The following is a 24,277-nucleotide window of genomic DNA, read 5'->3' as shown; positions in this document are numbered from 1 at the left end:
CTCTGAAGGATCCCCAACCCAAGTCATTAATCAGATTTTCAGTTCTAATTAATTCCAAGAACCTTTTGTGTGTTTTGCTTCACCTGGGAATCCACCATTTGGTTTCCTTGGGCTTCTGGGGTCAACAAATCCCTCACATTCTGCACAAATGCTGGTGAAGTCAGACATGATCTGTGTCCAAGACTCATCCTGCCCCCCTTGCACCCTCACAGTCCTCATTTTTGTTCTATTGTGCAAGTCTCATTTGTTTGTAGGCAGCCCAGAAATGCACCATCCCAGCTGGAAATGCACCAGCCCCAACAACTCTGCTGCTTGCAGCAAAATGTTGGATCAAGCAAGTTTTGTGACAAGGCTCCCTATCTTCTGCTTTCACACACCCCACGTACTAGCAGCCTTTTGCTGCTTGCCCCAGCCAAGTTTCAAGACTGACAGAAGCCACCCATGTATAGTCCTCTTCCTGAAGTCTTGTGTTTGCTCTTAACTTTTTTTATGTATCTTCATTTTAGTCATGTTTAGATGCTACCAAGTAGGCATCAGTCTCTATTTCCCCAGGCTCTATACACAAGCATCATCTTAGCCTGGAGAGACCACACTCTAAATGACAACTTTGGGCGTGTGCTCTTCATCCATTGAAGGCTAACATCTGCTAACCTCTGCCAGAAGTCACTGGTTTTGTGCAACAAGTCCTTGAATACAAACAGATTTGGAAATGGTTTTCAAGGCCAAATGAGTGATAAAGTGCTTAGTGGATTGTACATTGCATGCCATGGGGTGTTCCTTTTCTGGGGTTAAACCACAGCAGACCAGTCAGATGGGCTGGGCTCACATTTGTCCGGCAGTATTTGTGTGTTTCCCTCTCAGATGTAAAAAAAAATATTCTTTAGCTCTGCCCAGAGCAAAATACAGGGCAGATCCAGGCAGCTCAGCATAATTTATTTCCAGAGAAAACCAAAAGAAAAATATTTGATGGAATGTCACAAGATTTTCCTAAATTTGAAAGGTTATGAAAATGGAGGCTTCTGTACTATGATTACTAGCAACATGGGGTTGTGGATTTGGTATACCCAAAATACACATGCAAATGAAACACAGATGTCTTGGGCCAACTTCTGAGAAGGTGGCATCCCACCATACATGGAAAACCTCCATCTTATGTGCAGAGCAAAGTACCTGGGTATGCAGAGTCCATTCTTCATACACAGTGGGCAATGTGCTGGTGGGAGAAGTATGTGTCAATGGGGAGCAGCAAGAGTCAGGACATTTTTTTGCAAGCACCACTGAAGCTCTCAACCTTGAAGGTCACAGCTAAACTCTGCACACCTGAGAGAAGCCTAAGCAAAGCCTCTGGCCAGTTGGGGATTAAATGAAGGCTATGGAGCCATAGCTGAAATACAGTGACTTGTGTAAGTGCTCTTTCACCATGTGATGGGAAACGGATGTTACTCAGAGTCAATAAGCAACTTAATAACCCTAAGGGGGTGGGGGGAGTACAGTAGCCCTCCCATAAATGTGTCTTCCTCTGGCCCATTCAGGACCAAAAAGGTGAGCCTGTCCACTCCCTGACTCATAGCACTGCCATGCATAATCTTGGTTGTAAGTCAGACTCCCACACGGAGCCAGGAGACTTAGCTTCCTAGTTTAAACTGGATGTGGTTTAGTGTGTCTGTAGATCTCCTCTGGGGTCCACCAGGTTTCTACCATCTGAGGCTAAAATCTCATACTGATGCCACTTTCTGAAACCAGAGCCATAGGCAGCTGAACTCCACACCCACGGGAAACCTGTCCCAAATTCAGCCTCTCACAACCCTTCCCGTATTCACTTTTGGCTCTTTGTGTTTACCTATGGTGCCCAAGAGACCAAGTAGGTACTGCACACCTCCTTTCGTCACTGGGTAGACCCAGTGCCCCAGGTGGCAGATCCCTTTCCTGAGGACTTGGCCACAGCACACTAAATGCCTCAACTTGATTTGGCTGTGACCATGAAGGCTGGTGATTCTGTTTTAATGTGGTTTTGCGTCCTCTTGCTGCCTCACTACCCCAAGAAAGTTTCATCTTGATCCACAACACGTGTGCCTGGCCTTGGCCGGGGTGATGCATGCGGGGGCTGGAAAAAGAATCTCAGCACAAAAAAAAACCCAAATCCAAACCCAAAGTGGTTTATTTTAGGATTTCCTGTCAGTGAATGTCTGCTGAAAACACAGGAGCCAGGACAGGCGTTACTTTTTGGCAGTGAGACTCCATTCAAGGAGACAAGGCCACCGAGGGAGCAGTGCTGCTGATGGGCTGATCTTCAGTTCTGTTTATTTTCCACAGAGCTTCATCTGCCCTGGGCTAGGAAAAAGGAACCCTGGTCTTCCTCCCAGAGTGGGTGAAGGCACCCTTTTGGGTTTGGCTTTTCAACACCCCAGCACAGGATTTCATGGAGCGAAGCAATTAGCAGTAATTGAGGCCACCAGGCTTTTTATGCATAGCGCACAGATGCTGTCATTTCCTGCAAGCTGCCAGCGCTGGACAGCAGGTGGATGTCTTAGGGCCAATGTATGGGCTGGCACACAAGCAAGCTTAGAATCGTGGAATCATTTAGGTTGAAAAAGACCCTAAGATTGTCAAGTCCAACTGAGTCTTGTCTCCTCCTCTCCCCCATCCTCCAAAAGCACCCTGAGAAAGGGTCCCAGCTGCATAAATGCAGCACAAGAGGGTTTGACAGAGACAAAAGTAATTCTGTCATGCCCCTCAACAGTGGCATCAGGTAGCCTTGGAAAGTAAGAGGACTCCTTTCTCCCTGGCACCATGAGTTCCCATTGCTTTAGCAAACCTCCCAATTATAGCTTCTTTGGACTCCATTCTGGTGTGCTGGGTACAGTGTGCCTTTTCCTGCAGGACACACCAGGATGCAGAGCCAGCTTTCTTCTCCGCAGTGTTATCTGTGCACCTGGGTGCCAGGTGCAATACTTGACCACAGGCACTGGGGAGGGAATGGCTGGGTTTTGGAGCACTGCACATGCTTCACTGGCATCAGCTCTTCCAGGAGTGACCTGCTTCTCCTTTCCATCCTACCAGCACATCAACAATGATCACATCCATGGGGAGAAGAAGGAGTTCGTCTGCCGCTGGCAGGACTGCACACGGGAGCAGAAGCCCTTCAAGGCTCAGTACATGCTGGTGGTGCACATGCGGAGGCATACTGGAGAGAAGCCACACAAGTGTACGGTGAGCAGGCAGGGACACATGGTGCATCTCAGCTTGGCAAGTGAGACGCTGTGCTACAGTGACCACACAGATGTGTGCTGAAGGATAGGCACGGCTTCAGGCAGAGCTCTCCATGGGTATTTGCCAGCACCCAGCTCAGGGACAGTCCAGCTCTCTGTGTCTGGGTTATAGCTACTTGCAGGATATGCTCTAGATACAGGGCAAGTGATCAAGGAGGGTGGTCGAGGTGTTAGTGGGAAAAAATGTATTTCTTGGGGGGAAATATGTTCAGCTCTACCACAGAGATCCAGAGTGACTCAGGGCAAGTCACTTAAGGTGAAAAATCAGCCAAATCAGTTGCTTACATTCAAGAAGGAAAGCCAGTAGCTCCATACTGAGGGGCACCACCTAACCCTGGTTGTGTCTAACCCAGCATCACACTGTACCACTGCTGAGGCTGCAAGTTTGCCTCACCCATATACCTGTGTGCTCACAAACCTACCTCTAGCCTGGGGAGATGGGTCAACACCTCCTTCTTCTGCTCTCTCAATGCAGAGGTGAGGTCAACCTCTGGGTGTTTAAACTCCAAGAGGAGCTCAATCCAACAGCCTTCTGCGTGCGAGCATCACTGTGCCTAGTGCTAAACATTGTCTGAAGAAGAACATAAGTTGCTGCTTTGTATCTCAGTCCTGTGGGTACAGGCCCATCTAGCACTTGAGAGAGCTGGGCTGCTCTCCTCCTCAACCTCAAGATGTTAAAAGCCCTAACACATGGAGTCTCCAATCACACCACTGGTTGACATGGAGCATACAAGACATGAGAGAAACAAGCTGTGAAGTTCAGTGGCTGTGGCTAACTGTTAGGAGAGGCGAGGTGTTCCTCATGTCTTCCCACATATGCTTCAGCCCTTTTTCCTCCTGAAGGTCCATCCCTGAGTATTGATATCCTCTGCTCCCTGCCTTCTCCTGCCAGTTTTTCATACCTCTTCCATGCCAACTTTATGCTGTTCCTCTCCCCAGCATCTCAGGGATGAGCCTCTCTGCTCAGCAGATGTCTGAGCCCTCCTCCCATGTCCTCCTCCTCTTCTGCTCCATTAGTCACTTCCAGCCCTACTGCTTCCCTGGCTCTGCCCCAGCTCCTGCTTACAAATATTAGGATATGTATTACTTGCTTGCTGTGTGGCTCCTTTATTAATCTTCCAGCACTGTATTCAATTAATTTAGAGCATAAGCTCTCCAGAGCACAGGGCCATGTCCTTCATTTTAATCTTCTAAAGCAGTTTGCCCAGTTCTAGCACTTCACCAATCTTCCTTAAAAGTATCAAGGAATCTTAATCATTGATGTGATATGATGTGAACAGTGAGGAGAAGTCTAGCTCTGCCCTTGCAGATAGGGAGACTCAGAAGACCAAAACCAGCAGGGACTGCATCTTTTTCAGTGCCATAATGGAGCAGGGAAGAGCACCGCTGCACAGTCCTGCCTCTTTCAAGCTGTGGTTGTGTCACACTGAGGCAACAGTGAGTCTGTGTGAATCTGAGTCTCAGATCATCCTCCGCCTCCTGGAGAGCTGCAGTCTCTCCACATGCAATATGCCACCGTTTTCCAATTGCCTGGGACATACAGCAGCTCTGCAGAAGGTGCCCTTCTGTAGCAGAGCGCTCCTTGTCCAAGTCTGGCAGTGATTTTTGAAAGCACCATTTGTTTCAGACAAGAAGTTTGTGGTGTACATAAAGCTACAGATGAGCCTAGTTTGAGCCTGGGATTCGGTCAAGGATTATTTGAAGAGATGACAGCCAGAGCTCCCACTGACATAATCAAATCCACGCGTAAGAATGGGAACAACTGCTCTGAACACGCACAGGCTGCTTTGCTGAGGAGCTCTTACTTGAAAATGTGGCCTCAGTACTTTGGCTCTTAATAACAGCATTTTGGAATTAATATCCAGCAAAACCAGAATGGACACATGAGTTGCCTTATGCTGAGTTTCCTTTCTTTTCCAGCAAGTAGAATGATGTATTTCAGTAACCATAAGCAACTTGAGTTCTCCTCTTGCACAGGGGAAGAGACTAAAGGGATAGACTGCATTTCCTCAAAGTTCTTTGGGCCAAATCAGATAATGAAAATTGACTAAGGAATGAGAACTGGATCCATCCCACCCTGACAAAGCTGTGGAAAGAATCAACTCTTGCAGGATACTCCTGCTGTCCTTGAAGAGATCTGAGTATCAAGAGGGCAGAGCAAGTTTGCCTTATGGCCACTATCCCTATGGTAGACCTTAAATGGAAGCTTCAATAACCCTGCTTCTTTCCCAGCCCAACAATTTGTGCCTACATGCTTCCTGGGGTTCAGGGGGCTGCATGTTTGCACTACTCCCTAGCAATTCAGGCTAGTCCTATGCCTGTTGAGCACGACAGGTACCATTGCTACTGCATGTGGCTTCCTTTGGCTTCTACCCAAAAGGGCCAGATCTCTGCACACATGGAACCACAGGGAAATCAGACGCTGAGCTACAGCATGACTTGTCCCCTGTGACACCTTTTCTTCACTGACCATGACTCAAATATAGCACTGTTGTGTCCCATCTGGACTGAACATGTAGACATGTTTAAGTAATCAAACTAAAATACAGCACCTTGCAGCTTGTGTATATCACAAGAGGAGGGGATGCTTGTTGGAATTCAATGTGTTTTAAGGTGCCTGTATGAGCTTTTCAATGCTCCCAGCTGAACAGTGAGTTGCATTTCTTAAAACCTTTTACAGTTGTTTTAAGTTCTCACTTGTTTTGTCAAAGAGCATTTAAAACAGCCTCTTTGGTTTGAGGTGAAATCCTCCTATGTTGCAGACAGGGCAGGTGTGGGGAGAAGCCTCCAGCCCAGCCAGAGTGGAGGGTGGCAGGACTTGCATTGCCTGAAGCCTCGCTATGCTTCCCAAGCTGCTTGTCATCGTGGGTAGCTGATTTCCTTCCAGGAGGAAAGTTCATCACTTATTTGCCATCCAAAAATCCATCTGTCTTTAAGACTGAGAGCCTTGCTTTTTTAAACTAGCAATGTCAGATGGCCTGGCCACAGCATCCTCCGAGAGTAGACCCAAGCTATAATTTGGGAAACTTCAAAGCTTGCTAGATTTCTCCTTGTGTTTCAGAGAGCGGCATGGCCTTTCCAGTGCTGGTGCTAGTGAAGTTGCAAGGCTGGTCAAGCTGTCAAGAGGCCATGAGTTCTCTCTGTGGGAAGGCAAGGCCCTCCATTTCTGAGTGTAAATGCAGAGAGGCGGGAGGAGGGGCTGAGAGCCTTGGGAGGAGTGTTCCACCCTGCTGCAAAAAAGAGTCTCTTGTTGAAATGTCAGGTGGCTACCCAACAAGAACAGCACCTTAAATATGACTCACTGCCAAAACTCTCTGCCTGCCTAGGGAAGTGAATTCTCCCAACAAAGTCAATGTTGTTCTCTAAAACACAAGCCCTTTAAAAGGCTAGCAAAAAAGAATGAGAAACAGACGAGAAGGGTTTAGGCAGGGTAAAAAAAAATCACATTTTTTCTGGTTAATTAATCACTCCTCCTGGTTTTTGTTTTTTTATTTTAGTTTGAGGGTTGCTCCAAAGCCTATTCCCGCCTGGAGAACTTAAAGACACACCTGAGGTCCCACACTGGTGAAAAACCCTATGTCTGTGAACACGAAGGCTGCAATAAAGCCTTTTCCAATGCCTCGGACAGAGCCAAGCACCAGAACAGGACACATTCCAATGAGGTAAGCCTGGGCTCACCACAGCTCAGCAAAGGGCTTTTTTTTTCCCTTTTTAATAACTTTGCTGACAATAAACATACACTTTACATGCTGGACTCATGTAAAAAGAAACCTACTGTAATGAGATATTTTTCTTACTTTTTAATGGGATTTATTTTGCTGGAGAGCCAGACCACGTTAACTTTGTATTTATGAAAGCCACGTTTGAAATCATAAACAGATGTTAAAGCGTGCAGACTTTTTTATCAGCTTTGGAAATTAAAGCAAGCACTTTCCAAATGTATCATTTTCAGTGGCACAAATAGGATTGCACAGCTATGCACTTGGTGGTTAATATTACCGTGGAGCGGACTTGCAGTAGTGTAACAGCTACCCTGGATCCTGATGCTCTGGAAGTAATACTGCCTCCGTCGTTTGATATGCAATGATAGAGCACAATGCAATGCTTTGTTAATCTTGGCTAATTAAGATCCACTATTAGTAGTTGGGGAGCCAAGGAAATTGCCTTTATTGTAACACATGTGATAGTCTGTTGCAATCAGCCACGGCTGACGATTGAAATTTGTATTACCACTAATTAGCTGACAGGAGAAGAAAAAAACAGCACCAAAATTTTCTAATAGTGTTTGCAGCCATGAAGAATTCAGTCTGTAGCCTAAATTACAGCAGTTAAATATAGACTGCTGGAGAATGGAACACAATTGACACAGATGACAGCTTTTTAAAGCAATGTTGCATCTACAAAGGGCTTCTTAGGAGTATTTCTGTCTCTGGCATCCTATCAGTCAGTGATAACCAAAGCTCTGTAGGTTTCAGAGATTCTGTTGGAGTCAGAATGGGGGCTCAAAGTCTAGGACGCCCTTCTGTGCAGGGTGATGCTAATATCACTTGAGGTCAGATCCCTATAGCTTTTCCAGGATCCTTCCTAGGCAGGCCAGGGTTTCCCTTCTGGTGGGCCAGCTAGTGTGCCATGTTCCTACGTGTGGAATTTTGGCTTTGGCTGTATTATTAAATGTGATTTCTTTGATGGGTTCAGTTTCCCAAGTGATCCAGATCTGGAGCTGCACTGGATCTGGGATGACTTCTCACTTCATCTGAGCAGAGCTTGGACACTTGAAGGTCTGCTCATTTGCATTCTCATTGTGCAAGAAGGTGAGACTATAGACAGGAGCAATCCACTCCTTGTGTGTAGTGGACCCTGATCTAATATGCTGATATTTATCACAGGCTGCATCCAACAACACAATTTAAAGACTGGGATAACAGATAGTGATTTAATCCTCTGCTCTTGCTTCTCCTGGAGGATGCCAAAGCCTTCTCAGGTGCAAAACCAGCATAGCCACTACTGAGGGATTTGTACCAGACCAGCTGAGCCCTAGCATGGGACCTACATGGCCCTACATAATCTTATTTTTTGTGATTGTGCTACTCCTGAACTGCAGTTCAGTCCTCCTTAAAGCAACACAGGCATGTCCCAAGAGTTGTGAGAGATTTGTACATTGCATATAATGGCTCTCTGGACCATATATTAGGCATTTTCATTTTGAGAAACAGGATCCTTTGCACCAGATGACATCTCTCATGGCAAAGCTCATTTTATTGGGTGATAGGCCCAGGTGAGAGTCCTGCAACCAGCTGTAGCTGTGACCAGTGGCTTAGCAAACTGCACTGAGGCCTTGACTCACAAAACCATGTAAATGCAAAGAACGAGTTTTTCACTGTGGATGTTTCCCATTGCCCTTTGGTAACTCTACTCTGGTTCCTAGCTACTTCCTAATTATTATCCACTGCCCACAGTGTTTATTTGAGATACCCTACAATTTCAGAGTTAGTCATCCATGTCCCCTCCAAGGGAGAAGTTCCAGGTTCCCCATATTTGTCCCTGTCTTTGTGTGGCAGGATGTAGCTGTATGGTCCAAACATGCTGAAGTTCAGGGCTGTGGGTATGACACCACACTGGCTTTTGTTTAAGTGTCACATACATTATTTCACTTAAACTTTCAGGAGTTACCTCTAAAGTTACTACTGGGGAAACAGGTCTTCATCCTGCGACCATTCTGTAGTGCACACACAAAAGACTGGCATGAATTCATGGCCAGCCAAATGCTTGGAGTGGTATTTTCTCCAATTCAAGCTAAAGAAGGGTAAAATGCAGACATTCAGTTCTGCTGAGCTTCTGGGGAGTTCTCCCACCCTAAGAAGTTTCACTCTGTATGTGTATGGGAGCAGGAGGGAGGCCTCTGAGGTATCTAAAGTGCTGACTTCACTACGGCATACACTGCATTAGATGTCAGAATCTGGATGAGCCAAAGGATATGTGAGGCATGCCAACAAAAACAGCAGTTCTCTCAGTTCCACTTTCAGGAGCTTTGGCCTGGTGAAGATGAGGGTTGTAGCCTGTTAGGTGGTCTGCTGTCCAAGCAACAGTGATCATGTAACCCTAACTACTTGTGTCTGAACATTAGAACCACTGGGCCTAAAGGATCTTTATTAACAGTCCTTGAACTGTTTCAGTGTGTGGCAGGACTTCCAATAGCAGCAGAGTATTTCCATACAATGCCTCACCCAGAAGGTTGCTTAAGATTTATAAACAAACTATTTTGCTTTTTGTGCTTTGCTTTATCCAGCTTTAAAATGTATTAAATATTTACCTCGATGGGGTGTCACAAGGGTTTAGTTCATTCAAGTGACGTGCCAAGATCAGTTAGGAAGTGTGCTTTTGGATAAAAAACAGACTTCCAGTGTTTTTCATGTGATAATGCTGGCTTTCTGCAAATACATACTCTTCATATTTTTCCACTTAAGCTTCTGGACAAAATTACAAAACATTGAAAATAAAAATAGGAATGGTCATTTTGGGTAGCCTTCAAACGACATCTGCCTGGTTTTTTCTCATGGATCTATCGTAGTGCCTTGGCAGAAAAGTACATAGAGTAGCTGTGAGGCTGAAAGCAGAACTTGTGATGAGTTCAGAACTTCCAGCGCAGCAGCACCGGCTCAAACAACTGCGGCGCTAATACACTTCGGAATTGGAAGCTCAATAATAAATAATAAAAAAATATAGTTAAAAGAAGAAAAGTATCTGTTTGCTGACTTCTCTTTTCAGAAGCATGGCTTCAGCCTTGTTTTCCTGTGGCAATCAATGATTCATGAATTTGGGACTAGAAAAAAACATTGCATGCCTGTGGTTTATTTTGCACAATAACAGATTTCAAGGTGACAGGTGCTGGAGTGGTATGATAGATTGGGGAGAGCAGATCCAGTCTGGCTGGGTTTCACTGGAATTCCATCAGCCAGAAGGTCTCAGACATTTTCTTGGTGTAGACCCCACCTTAGCAGGGAAAATGTGTTATGCCCATTCCCCTACATCACCTCCCTCCCATCCATAATCAGGAAACATTCCTGTGGCCGCCCAGGCAAATACATTCATAGGAAAGTAATATTAGGAAAGTATTTCACGAATTCTTAGCTGTCTTTTAATCTAGAAACTGAAAACAAGGAGTTTAGCCAGCCACAAGTGCCTGGCCAGGTCTGTGTGGAAGAGCGGCAGCCCATATATCACATCTCAGTGATCTCAGTCTTACAGAATCCCGTGGAGCAGATGCTCCACATTTTGCTGCCGCCAGCCGCTGCGCTCATTGTGTTTTCTTGGTCCGTACACTGTACCTGGCCCCCTCGAGCTCGTTTCAAATGTAACTCAGGATTTGCTTGCATTGACAGAAACCCTACGTCTGTAAAATCCCTGGCTGCACAAAGCGGTACACGGACCCTAGCTCCCTCAGGAAACACGTCAAGACGGTGCACGGGCCTGATGCCCACGTAACGAAGAAGCAGCGCAACGACGTCCATCCGAGGCCACCTCCGCTCAAGGAAAATGGGGACAACGAGGCAAGCGCCAAGCAGAGCAGCAAGGTTTCAGAGGAGAGCTCTGAGGCCAACAGCACCACAAGGAGCATGGAGGATTGCTTACAAGTCAAAACAATAAAAACGGAGAATTCTGTGGTAAGAGCAGTTGCTCCTGGCAGGGATGCTGTGGCCCCTGATTTCTCCAGTGCAATGGGGCTGTGAAGCATTTGCATGCCCTTCACCTGCCAACATCCTAGAGTTCACATCCAGAGATGAAACTGTGGGTCAGGGCACAGTCCAGTATGTTTTGTACCTTACTACACAGCATCAGAAACCCCCACCCTCACAGTCATAGGGACCACGTGATACCCAGTGTTGAGCTTGGCCTCCTTGTGCTGTGGAAGTGGGTAAAACTCAAGAGTGTTGTGGTCAAATGAGCTTTACCTACCTCACCAATTTAAATGGAGCAATGACCATAGAGCAAAGATTGGTGAATGCTTCTTGAAACAGAAGTTCTGGTTTAAGCAGTTCCTTTTCTCCTCCTTCCTGCACCCTTCACTCTTTGTCTTTCCAGGCAACTATAGTTTTGCTGGCACAAGACTTGCTGTGTATTGTCTAATGAAGCCAGTGGAGATAAAAGTAGCTGTCTCATTTTTGTTAGATACCTTAAAGCAAGTTAAATTCCTCTTTCTTGTGCACCATATAAAGACGCACAGAATCAGTGGGGTTGGCAGGAACCTCTTGATACCATCTAGTCCAACCTGGCTGCTCAAGCAAGGTCTACTAGATCAGATTGCCCAGGGATAAAGAAGTTGAATACAAAACTCTCAGCCTCCACAGAAAATTATAGTGGGACAATGAGACAGAGGAGTGAAACCAGGAATAAACATGGGAGCAATACTATAGTCTACAGAGTACAGGCTTACAATCAGCCACAATCATGATTTAAAGCCACGTGAGCAGCCACCAGCTGAAGCAAAAACCATTTATCAGCCGTCTGGCTATTACAACAGCTCTGCAGTAGGCAGTAATGTGGTCAGTGGTGCTAACAAGGTGTGTACAGTGATGAGTCTGAACACATTCAAGCCTCTTCCAGCCCACGCAGGAAGCCCACCTGCTCCTCAGCACACCACTGTGGGTGGAGGAAATGGAGAATTGCAACACATGGGTCACTTTTGTCTTTTGATGTTTCTCTATACCTTCATACCCAAAGTTCTGGTCTGCTGCACCAGCTGAGAGTGGAGCAGGGTGTGGGGTGGATAAAGCAGAAAGGACCTTCCTTCAGTTGGAAAAAGGAGGTGTTCACATAGTCCCCAGACTTCTCACTGGAGCTGAAAGGACTTTGATCTTCCAAAATAGATATTTTCTTGATATGAATCTGGACTAAAAGAGTGTACTTCCTTTGAAACAATATGTCCTGAAGCTACAAAGGTTTTCTAAGAAGGGATGTGTTGCTGAAGAAATTGCTTCTACTAGGAAGGAATTGAGGATTATCACATCTAAAATGTCTCTAATGAACAAAAAGTTTTACTGTGATGAGGCTCTGTACTGAGTTAAAAAGGCTGAGTGTGAGAGCCACTGGACAGAATGACCTCACTCCAGTACTCTTCCTCTGTGGTTCAGGGCTTTTTTTTCTATGAAAACAAGTACACGATCACATCTCCCCACCTCCTTTCTCCCAAAGGTGTGAGGTTGTTTTCTCAGGGCTCTGTGCTCTCAGGGTTGCAGCTAAGATGTCTTGCTGGCAACAGGACCGCGAGTCATACGTCCTCTCTGCTCTCTCCATCCAGTGTTGCATATTTCCCTTATGCATGTCTCATGGGCAGCGTCTGACCTGGTGGGCCCATATACAGCTCCTGTTTCCTGGTTAAGGTTAGGGTGGTGGGAGGGATAGCCTCACTCTGAGGCCCCCTGTTTTGACCTATCTTTGGGCTTCATCCCAAACCCATAGAGATAGGTATGAGTTGTCTTCTAGGGGTTTTTAGATAGGCCTCCAAAGAGGGAAGGCTCGGGAGACGAGGTACAGGAGAGGGGAGATGCTGGCAATTTGTGTTGTACTCTGCATTCCCCACTTCCTTCTTTTCCTAACATGGTCCTTTCTGTTAACACTGCCTTTGTCCTAACAACCTGTTCTTTATTCCCACTTACCCTTCCTTACTGTACCTTCCTAAGGACAGTCGGTACTAAGGTGAGCAAAGAAATCCTTTGTCTTATCATAGCTACATAAAGCATGGTTTCCTGCAAACCTCCTGTCTGCAGCTAGCCTCTGTGGGGTGGAGACAAAGGCATGCAGAGCAATGGGGAGGAGGGCCAGGGGATATTTCTTTGAGTGAAGAAAGGGGGGAGACACAACATTCGAGGGTTCCCTTTGCTACCTTACTACCAGCATCACAATTTGCCATTTAATCCCGGTATTACAATCTCTATCATCCCAACTGATGGGCAATGAGGCCATCAGAGCCAGGTAGCCTTGCAAAGTAAAACACTGTGTCACCATGCACTTCCACCTTGGCCTGGGCCAAACGTTGCCTATTTTTTGCTGGAGAATGGGCCTCAAGCAGAGAAGCCAGGCACCTTGTCCAGAAGCAGCAACAGCTACCTCAGAGCAAGTTCAGACTATTTAATGTGTCTTGCAGATAAACTATGCAATGTAAAATATGATTCCTAATGTAAATAAAGTAAATATTTATGGAGCTTACCTGCCTTATCTGCAAATGGGAGTTTGAAAATGGTGAACCAGGTTTTTACCTGGCTGGGAAGTTTGTCAGCTAACCTAATTAAACACTGGGGTATTTTAAAGACGGAAATGGGTTGTGTCTGAAATACTCAGGCCTTAATCCTATGTTAGATATGCCAGCACTTGCTTCAATATACCTTGCACAACTAGGTAATGTGCTGCTTTTCTTCAAGAAGCATCTGTCCTTAATCTTTCAGGGGAACAGCATTTGATTTCTCTCCATCCTCCAGATGAACCCATAATTTTCCAGCCATAGAGTGATGTTCTGCCCTCCTCTCCCAAGGAAGGGTCCCCTGCCCTCTGGTAGAGTTGAGATGCTGCAGCAGGGAAGGGTAGCAAGTGAGGAGAGCTCACTGGGGATATTGGGCTTCTGGTTTCTCTTCATGTTTCCACCTGCCTGACTCTTCTTCTTTTCCTCTCCTAAGATGTGTCAGTCCAGTCCTGGTGGCCAGTCATCGTGCAGCAGTGAGCCATCACCCCTTGGCAGCACCAACAACAATGACAGTGGAGTAGAAATGAACATGCACAGTGGGGGAAGTCTGGGAGATCTGACAGTGTTAGATGACAACACTCCTGTTGTGGACTCAACGGTCTCCTCCGGTAATTCAACAGTCAGCCTGCAGCTAAGGAAACACATGACAACAATGCAACGACTTGAACAGCTCAAGAAAGAGAAACTCAAGACAGTTAAGGATTCCTGCTCATGGGTGAACCCAGCTCCACAAGCCAGAAACACCAAGCTGCCTCCCATCTCAGGAAACGGTAAGCCCTGGACCTGGCCTATGTTTTGTAGGAACCCTCCAGAGTCTGATACTCATTTCTTAACCAAGAATCTGTCCTGGAGGAGTCTCATTTCTTATTGCCTCTAAGTCAGCCCTTGATAAATAGAGATATCAGGTAAAATGGAGAGCTTGGGTGTAAACACAGCTGTCTGGTGATGTACAGTAGAAACCCAGATGCTCACTGCTACAGACCTGTGAAGGGGGACAGAAGTGTTGGTGTCCTTGTTTCTGGGCTTGTCCAGGACCCAGGCATAGCTGTCCTCATTTTCGAGTGGCAGACACAAGCCCTTCATCTTGCTCTGACAGGACTTTTGTCACTTAGACACCTCCTGGCTATTGCCTACAGTTTTACATGCTAGCTTCCCACTGGCAAGGGATTCCTGATAAAGGCATCTTTATGACTCTTCCATATTCTTTAACTTTGCAAAAGATGTCCCAAGGCACAGGGCCTGGGCTATACTCAACCTCAGAGCTTAGTTTGTTGGAGCTTCGTGGTTTACTCTGGAAAGAGCAGTTGTGTTTGTAGCTACATGCTGTCCAGTTGGCACTGTCACACCAGTTCAACTTCTTCCTACTAAGAGAAGCCCATCCTTCCTCAGCAGCTGAGCATCAGCAGGGTACGCACTGCAAAAGTTCTGCAGCAGAGAATTGTTGTCTTCTCTCCCCAGCCTTCTCGCTCTTTATTCATGCACATAGAGCTGGAGGTGAAGCTTTGAATTCACTGGCAGCAAATGAAACTCATTGTCGTTCCCATGAATACTTGGAAGTGGCTTTTCTGTGTCTGTATTCTGGCTGCAATAGCACTACCAAGTAGAATTTCTCAGCTAACTAAACATTTTCTCTTCCTGCAATCTTTCTCTCAGGCTCTATGCTAGAAAACAGTGGTGGTTCTTCTGCTACGTTGCCTAATCCCAGAATAATGGAGCTATCTGTCAATGAGGTTACGATGCTGAACCAACTCAATGAGCGCCGTGATAGTACAACAAGCACCATCAGCTCCGCCTACACCGTTAGCCGTAGATCATCGGGGATCTCCCCATACTTCTCCAGCCGTCGTTCCAGCGAGGCTTCGCAGCTTGGGCACCGGCCCAATAACATGAGCTCTGCTGACTCCTATGACCCAATTTCGACTGACGCCTCTCGTCGGTCAAGTGAGGCGAGCCAGTGCAGTGGCATGCCAGGTCTGCTGAACCTCACACCAGCTCAGCACTACAGGCTGAAAGCCAAGTATGCTGCTGCCACGGGGGGCCCTCCTCCGACTCCCCTTCCAAACATGGAGAGGATGACCCTGAAGAATAGGATCTCACTTATGGATGGACCAGATCCTACCTTGCCCTCCATCCGTCTCCTGCCAGGACCGAGGCGTTGCAGTGATGGCAACACCTATGGCTACCCGACAGCCCCATCATTTCCTCATGAGGTGACAGGCAACTGCACAAGACGGGCAAGTGACCCAGTAAGGAGGCCTGCTGGAGATCCTCAGGTCTTGCCACGAGTTCACCGCTTCAACAGCACCAACAGCATGAACCCCTTCCATCAGCCGCACCCTGTGGACAGGAGGAATTTTGGCCTCCAGAGCTATGGGCGCTCAGATGGGAGCCTGCCCCGCCACACATACTCACCTCGGCCGCTGAGCATCAGTGAAAATGTCACCATGGAAGCCATGTCTGGGGAAGCAGAGGCACCTATTGGAGATGATGACATTGTGCTGCCAGATGATGTGGTGCAGTACATCAAATCCCAGAGCAGTGGGACGGTGGCTGAGACCACTTCCATGGGATACAGCAACGAAATGCAAAGCTTCCAGGGAAGTGGGAAACTGCAGGCTCCAGCCTTGCCTGGCCAGCGCAGGATGGCAGTGGCCGATGCAAGCATGAGCCACCTGGGACCCATGATGGCAGAGTGTCCCATGAGCTTTGATGCTTCCTCTGACATGAATAAAAATAACATGCCTGTCCAGTGGAATGAAGTTAGCTCAGGTACAGTTGATATCATGTCCAATCAGTCGAAGCAGCAGTATTCACAGGGGAACTTATCAGTGGTCCAGCAGAAGCAGAACTTTGGTCAGTACCAGAACTACAACCAGCAGCAGATGCAGCTGCAGGAGAACAGTATGAACGTAACACAGCAGACCTTTATGCAAAGAAACATAGGCATGGATGGGCAAAGGCTGAATTGCATGCAGCTGCGGCAGCAGCCAATGAGCCTAGGCCCCAGTGTGAACCCAGGCCCCAGTATGAACCCTGATCTGGACTTGCACACAGGCTATAACCAACCTCATCAGATGCTGAGCCCCAGTGCAATCAGTGGCAACCCAAATCAGATTTCTCCTTCATGCAGCAGTATGGCAGCAAAGTCTGGACCCCACCTTCACCCTCAACAAATGGACATGACAACCGACCCTTCCTTAATGGTCAGCAGCAACGGTGAGCGCACGATGCTGGGCCAGGTCATGCACGATCCAAGTCAGCAGAACTACTCATCTCAGCCAACCCACTTGAATTTCCCCATGGCTCAGGAGGCTTTTCAGCAGCCTATCATGACCTCTAACCAGACTAACTTTGAGCCTCAGCAGAGCATGATGGGCTCAGCTACACAGGCATATCCTTCTGGCATAGTCCAGCCTCGTCCTCCACCTGAACCAAGTCCAGCCAGCAGACCCCGAGGCCTCCGCACAGTCCAGCAGCTGGGCTACATGAGAACTCCCCACTCTACAAACACCATCAGCTCAGGCCAGGAGGCTGCAGAGGCCATGCATAAAAGAACCAGCGACATGTTGCCAGCACCAGTCCAGCAGTGCGTAGATGGCACGAGGGAAAACAATTTGATGTACTATTACGGTCAGATCCACATGTATGAACAGAACAGCAGCGTCGATAACCATGCAGATTGCCGAGTCAGGCAGCAGCAGTGCGTGCTGAACAGCAAGCCGTCCACTCTGCCATCCCCAGGCGCCAACCAGGTGTCCAGCACGGTGGACTCACAAGGTCTTGAGCCACCCCAGATAGATTTTGATGCCATCATGGACGATGGGGACCATTCGAGCCTGATGTCAGGAACCCTGAGCCCCAGTATCCTGCAGAACCTCTCCCAGAACTCCTCTCGCCTGACGACTCCACGAAACTCTGTGACACTGCCCAGCATACCCACAGGAATCAGTAACATGGCAATAGGTGATATGAGCTCCATGCTAACCACACTGGCAGAAGAGAGTAAATTTCTGAATATGATGTCATAACACTAAAGCACAAGGCCTTAGCGCTACCCAAGGGGCTCTGCATGAAGCAGTTTTATGAATGTGCTTTTCAAAAATAATCTTTCACTAGAGTAGATTTTTTTTTATTAAGTATTAAATACATTAAAGGGATTCAAAATGGAAATTTTACAAAGCCTATGTACAGAATCATGTAAACTATACCCAGGCAGTTCAGCACCACAAAGGCACACCCCTAGTTATTATTTTCCAGCTTGGTTCCCCAGAGCACTGAACAGTTTCATCGCCGAGCTAGAAGACGACATGAGCGTGGTTAGAGATTAAACCCTCCCTCCCCAGCAGCCCTGTAAATAGCACTCCCCACCATTTTCTGTTGGTTACATTTGCAAAAATTTCCACTTTCAACCTGCCCCAGAAAGAAACAGGAGGGTGTGGTTTTGATCTGAATAAAAGCCATACTATGTGTTCTGCTCTGATCAGAGTAGGGTTTAGTTACGTCTCCAAACAAGCCCTCTGCCAGCAGTATTGTTTTATATCGTAAATACCTTTTATACCTTGCAAAGATTATTGATTCCAAACAGCTTCTCAGCAAAGTGCCTTACCATGCTTTCGTGTTCGGTAGCCAAGACCTCTCTTCCTTTAAAAATCAACTATAGTGCATTGCCAGAAGCGTATATAAAATGTACACTTATAAAAACATAGTGGTGTTTCTGAGAAAACATTGGAAAGACACATTGATGAGACACATAAAAGGTGAATGCACACTTTGATCAGATGTGTTTACAACATGGTTTATATCATGTGCAGAGTGGAGTAGAGGCCTGGGAACAGCAATCACTGGGAAATAGTCCCCCGTGGCAGGAAGGCTCCAGCATGCAGACTGACACAACGCACCTAACTTTGTGCCCTCTGAGCGCAGTGACTTTCTGCAAGAGCCCTACGTGGATCTTTCCTGTCAGATCTTTGAAGCACACATTACCAATTCCCTGTGCAGCTCTGCAACAGCTTCTCTTTCTCTTGGGTTTTCCATGCTGAGGTGCTCACATACGAAAGTAATAGTGGTGAAGGGAGTTTCACAATCGTTTCATCCTGATTTGCATTGTGCCAGAGTTGTAGGAGCTGATTTATCTGATGAGAGTTTGTCTTCATGCAAGGCTCTGCCTGGACTCCATGCACACAAAAGGGGTGTGGCTGCACTGATGGGAGGACAAGCATGGGCTAATACCCCTCACTCCAGAGAGAGGCTTGTTGATAGGCACACAGTGTTACATTAATGTGGCCCACAGCCTTGGTCAGCATGAAAAGAACTGTTTTATTCCACAAAATATACCATGGGCAACTAAGGGCAGTGATTTGGCTAGTGCTTTGTGCTGTAGTATAGAGCTAACTCTTTGTACCCAGCCTGATTCAGTTCAGCACTGCACCTGCAATCTAGATCATCTCAAAATAGGTATGAGTCAAAATAGTCAGTCAGTGAGAATCTGTTGGAAAAGTCCTTTGAGGAAGAGGTTGGAGGAGAAGGGCTTCCCAAAGCCCGAACCTCCGCTCAAATATAACTGTTTGTAGTAATGATCAGCTGTTTCCAGGCCATCTCCACCTGGCATTGAAGTAAATCTTGGTTGCATTATTTGTTTTTGCTGTTGTTAGACAAAAGGGTGGAAGTGGTGGGTTACACCTACTTTGGAAGGAGGCCTTAGCTTCTGCTTAACTTCTGACAGTGTTGGACAAGGACAGCTCTCTTCTTCCTGCTCTCGTAGCATCAAATACTTTGTATGTTGAAGGGCAGAGGATAAGTGCGTTATAACCCCCAAACAGATTCTCAGTTTTACCAGACAAGCATCTGCAGAGCTTCACTCGCTTCTCATTGCCTCTCTCCCCTCATATCGATGTGATGTTCTCACTTGCATCTGCCTCCGCCCCCTACATGGGACAGGGACAGCTTTAGCAAGGTGCTTTCTTGTGTCTCTGCTGTTTTTTATTTGCACAAACTGACATCAGGCTTACTGTTCCCAGCATGACCAGGGGCTGGCATGAAAATGTTATATGTTACCTCCACTCAAACTTTGGAAATACCAGATAGACCAGCAACCATGCATGGCAGAAGGGCTGGGACAGTATCACTGCCAGGTAGCCCTGCCTACAGCTCAGCATCCTGGAACCTCACTCATCCTCATTCCAAGTGCAGAGGGTGCCTACAGAATGCTCTCACTCCCACCTTTCACCTCTCAAGGGCCCTGTGAATCCTGCTGATGTCCAGGGTGCATGAGGAAAGGAAAGCAAAGGAAGGTGCCTGGCTGTTTATTTGTGTCTCCCGTGAAAGTTGTGTTTAAAGGGATTGTTTTATAGTCCACTGTATATATTCTTCTGCAGTTACTGACCTTGCTCTTGCCTTTGCATATATGAAAAGAGGGCAGTACATATTTTAGGACATTATGTATTGTACTGGACGCTTGGAGTACAACTGGGCATCCCATGTGCCAAATGGATCAGGCTTTTGTGTGTCCTTCAACTGCTAATCTGATTTTTCAACAGCTGCATAGGACAACGATGGCCACTGATGTCCTCTTCACAAATGATATCATTAGCACAAGATCACATACAAAAGCAAAACCAAATTGCCAATGACTTGAGATTTCTCAGACCTTCCAGTGGTGGTCTTCCTTCATTAACTGAAAAAGAACTGTATATATTATGTATAGAAGACATCATTACTAAAAGTACTGTAGGTGAATTGTTCTGTCAAATTTATACCCTAAGAACATTTTTAGCTGTTTTCTACATCATAAGAATGGAGGTAACGTGCTGAACCTGTATATAAACCTTTTGTACATTAAAAAGTAATTTTTTTCATAATTCTTTGTGCCTCTTGATACTGCTTTTTATTGGTAAAGATGATTGGTCTTGAGCATAGTTGGTTTGACTCCGCTGGTGCTTAGGAGCAGCTGATGGTGAGCTGTATAGGCCTAGTGTGTGAGTCACTGCATGGGTGCATAATGGTCTTGCATTGAAGAGCTTCCAGTCAGCAGTGGGGTAGAGGTGGCAGAAAGAGAGGCCACAAGTCTAGAGTGTTGCTGCAAGCACAGCCATGGTGTCTTTCACTGTGTTCTTGGCAGAGATGATTTGAAGAAGGATGACAGTGCAGCAGAGTCAGCACAGGAGAAAGGCTTAAAGCAAAGGCTGGAGAAATCTGGCAACCAGAAGATTCTTGGCAAAATGGCTTAACCATCTTGATCAGTGTCCAAAAGGAGACAGAAGCAGGGCAAATCAGTAGTGCTGCAATGGGCCATGAGGGTGACAAGTTGAATATTTGGTTTGGGGAAGAGAGAAATTAATGTGTACACCGTGTGTGTGATGGGAAGCAATGACATGGTGAGCAACAGATACATTAGTTGAGATTCAGTTAGTATTTAGTCCAGCTCATTGATGACAAATATTTGACTGCAGCAAGTGTTAGGTCAGTGACTCAAGAAAGTGATTTTCAACTTGGTTTTGTAGAGGTAAGTTGGTATGGAGAGAGCTAGATCTTTAAGTGAGGATGGGAAAGCTGTCCAAAAGAGGTCCTCATGGGCATGGCAATGACTTTATTCCAAAGTCAGCTGTTGAGCAAAGCAGTTTGCCAGTGGATCAGCTGTAACACTCAGTGCAAATGAACCAGCAAGTTCATGCAGAAGCAACTGAAGAGTATGTCCTCATGTTGCCATTGGAATGGGCTGCCCAGGGAGGTGGTGGAGTTGCCGTCCCTGGAGGTCTTCAAGAAAAGACTGGATGAGGCACTTAGTGCCATGGTCTAGTTGACTGGATAAGGCTGGGGGATAGGTTGGACTGGATGATCTTCGAGGTCTCTTCCAACCTGGTTGATTCTATGATTCTATGATTCACAGTATCACAGTATCATCAGGGTTGGAAGAGACCTCACAGATCATCCAGTACAACCCTTTACCACAGAGCTCAAGGCTAGACCATGGCACCAAGTGCCACGTCCAACCTTGCCTTGAACAGCTCCAGGGACGGCGACTCCACCACCTCCCCAGGCAGCCCATTCCAGTGCCCAATGACTCTCTCAGTGAAGAACTTTCTCCTCACCTCAAGCCTAAATCTCCCCTGGCGCAGCCTGAGGCTGTGTCCTCTCGTTCTGGCTCTGGCCACCTGAGAGAAGAGAGCAACCTCCTCCTGGCCACAAGCACCCCTCAGGTAGTTGTAGACAACAATAAGGTCACCCCTGAGCCTCCTCTTCTCCAGGCTAAACAATCCCAGCTCCCTCAGCCTCTCCTCATAGGGCTTGTGCTCGAGGCCTCTCACCAGCCTCGTCGCCCTTCTCTGGACACGCTCAAGCATCTCAATGTCCCTCCTAAACTGGGGGGCCCAGAACTGAACACAGTACTCAAGGTGTGGTCTAACCAGTGCAGAGTACAGGGGCAGAATGACCTCCCTGCTCCTGCTGACCACACCATTCCTGATGCAGGCCAGGATGCCACTGGCTCTCTTGGCCACGTGGGCACACTGCTGGCTCATGTTCAGGCAGGTATCAATCAACACCCCCAGATCCCTTTCTGTTTGGCTGCTCTCCAGCCACTCTGACCCCAACCTGTATCTCTGCATGGGGTTGTTGTGGCCAAAGTGCAGCACCCTGCACTTGGAGCTATTGAACCCCATCCCATTGGACTCTGCCCATCTGTCCAGGTGGTCAAGGTCCTGCTGCAGAGCCCTTCTGCCCTCCAACCCAGCCACATCTGCTCCCAGCTTAGTGTCATCTGCAAACTTGCTGATGACTGACTCAATGTCCTCATCTAGATCATCTATGAAGATGTTAAAGAGGATGGGGCCCAGCACTGATCCCTGAGGGACACCACTAGTGACAGCTGCCAGCTGGATGTGGCACCATTCACCACCACTCTCTGGGTCCGGCCCTCCAGCCAGTTCCTAACCCAGCACAGAGTGTTGCCATCCAAGCCATGGGCTGACAGCTTCGCCAGCAGTTTGCTGTGGGGGACAGTGTCAAAGGCCTTGCTGAAGTCCAGATAGACCACATCCACAGGCCTCCCCACATCCACCAAGCGGGTCACCTGATCATAGAAGGAGATCAGGTTGGAGAGGCAGGATCTGCCCTTCCTAAATCTATGTTGGATCTCTACCGATCTGATGAGTAGAATCAGGTAAGTTTATGACAAATCCTTACCCAGTCATCAGAGTTCCCTGATATCCTGTGGCAAGAGATAGGCATATCCCATGTAGAATGGGAGTGGATTTTCCTCTTGAAGACATCTATAGGTCTCTTTGCTGATTGCAGAGAAACCCCATGTAGCTAGTTTAGATTAGATTCCTTCTCTAGTTGGTCGAGATGCTCTTGTGAATCTTTTCAGCTGATATAGTTGTCTCCAGCCCAGTGTGAGGCTGAGCCAGTGTACAAGAGGTTGATTAATGTGTTAATGATCCTGTTAGTCTGCAAATCCATTAGACAAATATTGCATCTCTGTACTGTCCAAGAACTACAGAAAAAAATGCAGTACTATTATTGAAAGGATATTGTTCAGAGCTTTTCTATTGACTGAAGGCTTTGGAGACTCAGATCAGCTCCTACTGCTTTTCTACTTCAAACACTTGAAGTGGGTTTCTAATCTAGAACAAATGCTGCTTTTAGCTTATATTTACTTCAGAGTTCAATCAGGCCATGCCTCTGCCTGTGTGACCTGTGTGTGAATATATTTATTACTTAAACTGGGCTAAGATTTCCTAGGAGCCCACCCGAGGTCATGTACCAGCATGTGCATATTTAATGCTTGGCCATCTTGGAGTAAATGGAGATCAAGAGGCTCATTGCTCCAACTGCGAACAAGTAATAATCCTTCTGCAACAAACGTTGTTTATATGCCAAAGCTTGGAGTTTATACTAATGTGGCAGCTGCATAATACTCAATTAGCCTTCTTTTTAATCAGTCATATTCCTTATGAAAACAAAACATCCTAACAAGGTTGATTTTGACCCTTTCTGGTGAGCTTTAATCTCACTCCATCCCCAAAACTATTGAGAGCACAGGAAGAGTAAGATCTCACTCTGGTTAAAACCATCAGAGGCCTTTAATATTGCACTAATACCTCAGGTTTTCCTGAAGGGGAGAAAAAAGCCTGTAAAAGCTACTGCTGTTGGACCTGACTGCACTTGCTGAGAGCAGAGCCATTCCAACAGCTCTTTATTGCAGTGGTCTCAGTAGGGATGACATAGGAGTTCTTGTTCTTTATGAGCTGTTGGATCTACTTGGAGAGGCATATGTGTTGTAAATAAATGGTGTGGTTTATACTATTGGAAGGACAATTTATGACCAACCAAGGCCTCTTACAGACAGCCACTTAACTTGTAAGTAAAATGACCTAACACTTAAGAAATTGAGAAGCTACAAAACAACCTGTGTTGTGCCCAATATACTTATTTCTCCTTGATTTATGCTTCATGTAAAAGTTGACATGGCTATATTAAATACATCTGCTTTTAAAAAAATACAAAATAACCAAGTGATGCTTTCAGACATGCTGAAAGTTTGTGCCTACTGTAGCCTCCTCCAATTGCTCTAGTACCTCTGGTTCTTCGCAAAGGTGCCTTTTCCTCTTCATTTCCATTTGCTCCACACTGGCCTGTCAGTCAGGTATGTTGGAGTCATGGTGGCTTGCCTGCTGTTAACTTTGAAAGAGCTGCTGCACTCAGCAACAGTGCACTTGCTGGTATCAGTGGCTTGCTGAATAGCAAACTCTCTACCTGCTATGTCTATCCCCCAGAG

At 46.7% G+C, this 24,277-nt stretch overlaps 1 protein-coding gene across 3 annotated transcripts in view; it reads left to right on the top strand.

Moving 5' to 3' along the window:
• The window catches only part of GLI2 (GLI family zinc finger 2), a 468,774-nt gene extending 448,414 nt beyond the window's left edge, over window positions 1-20,360 (top strand). For all 3 annotated transcript variants that reach the window (XM_064157432.1, XM_064157450.1, XM_064157440.1), the window contains 5 exons: window positions 3,061-3,210; window positions 6,767-6,931; window positions 10,649-10,930; window positions 13,937-14,273; window positions 15,157-20,360. In XM_064157432.1, the coding sequence (XP_064013502.1) occupies window positions 3,061-3,210; window positions 6,767-6,931; window positions 10,649-10,930; window positions 13,937-14,273; window positions 15,157-17,531 (3,309 nt within the window). In that variant the 3' untranslated portion in view covers window positions 17,532-20,360. The remainder of the gene's footprint in view (window positions 1-3,060; window positions 3,211-6,766; window positions 6,932-10,648; window positions 10,931-13,936; window positions 14,274-15,156) is intronic.
• The last annotated feature ends 3,917 nt before the right edge of the window (window positions 20,361-24,277 follow it).

The sequence above is a fragment of the Pogoniulus pusillus genome, chromosome 2 (genome assembly GCF_015220805.1).
Source record: "Pogoniulus pusillus isolate bPogPus1 chromosome 2, bPogPus1.pri, whole genome shotgun sequence".
NCBI classification, from domain to species: domain Eukaryota; kingdom Metazoa; phylum Chordata; class Aves; order Piciformes; family Lybiidae; genus Pogoniulus; species Pogoniulus pusillus.
This window is presented reverse-complemented; position numbering and strand designations above follow the sequence as displayed.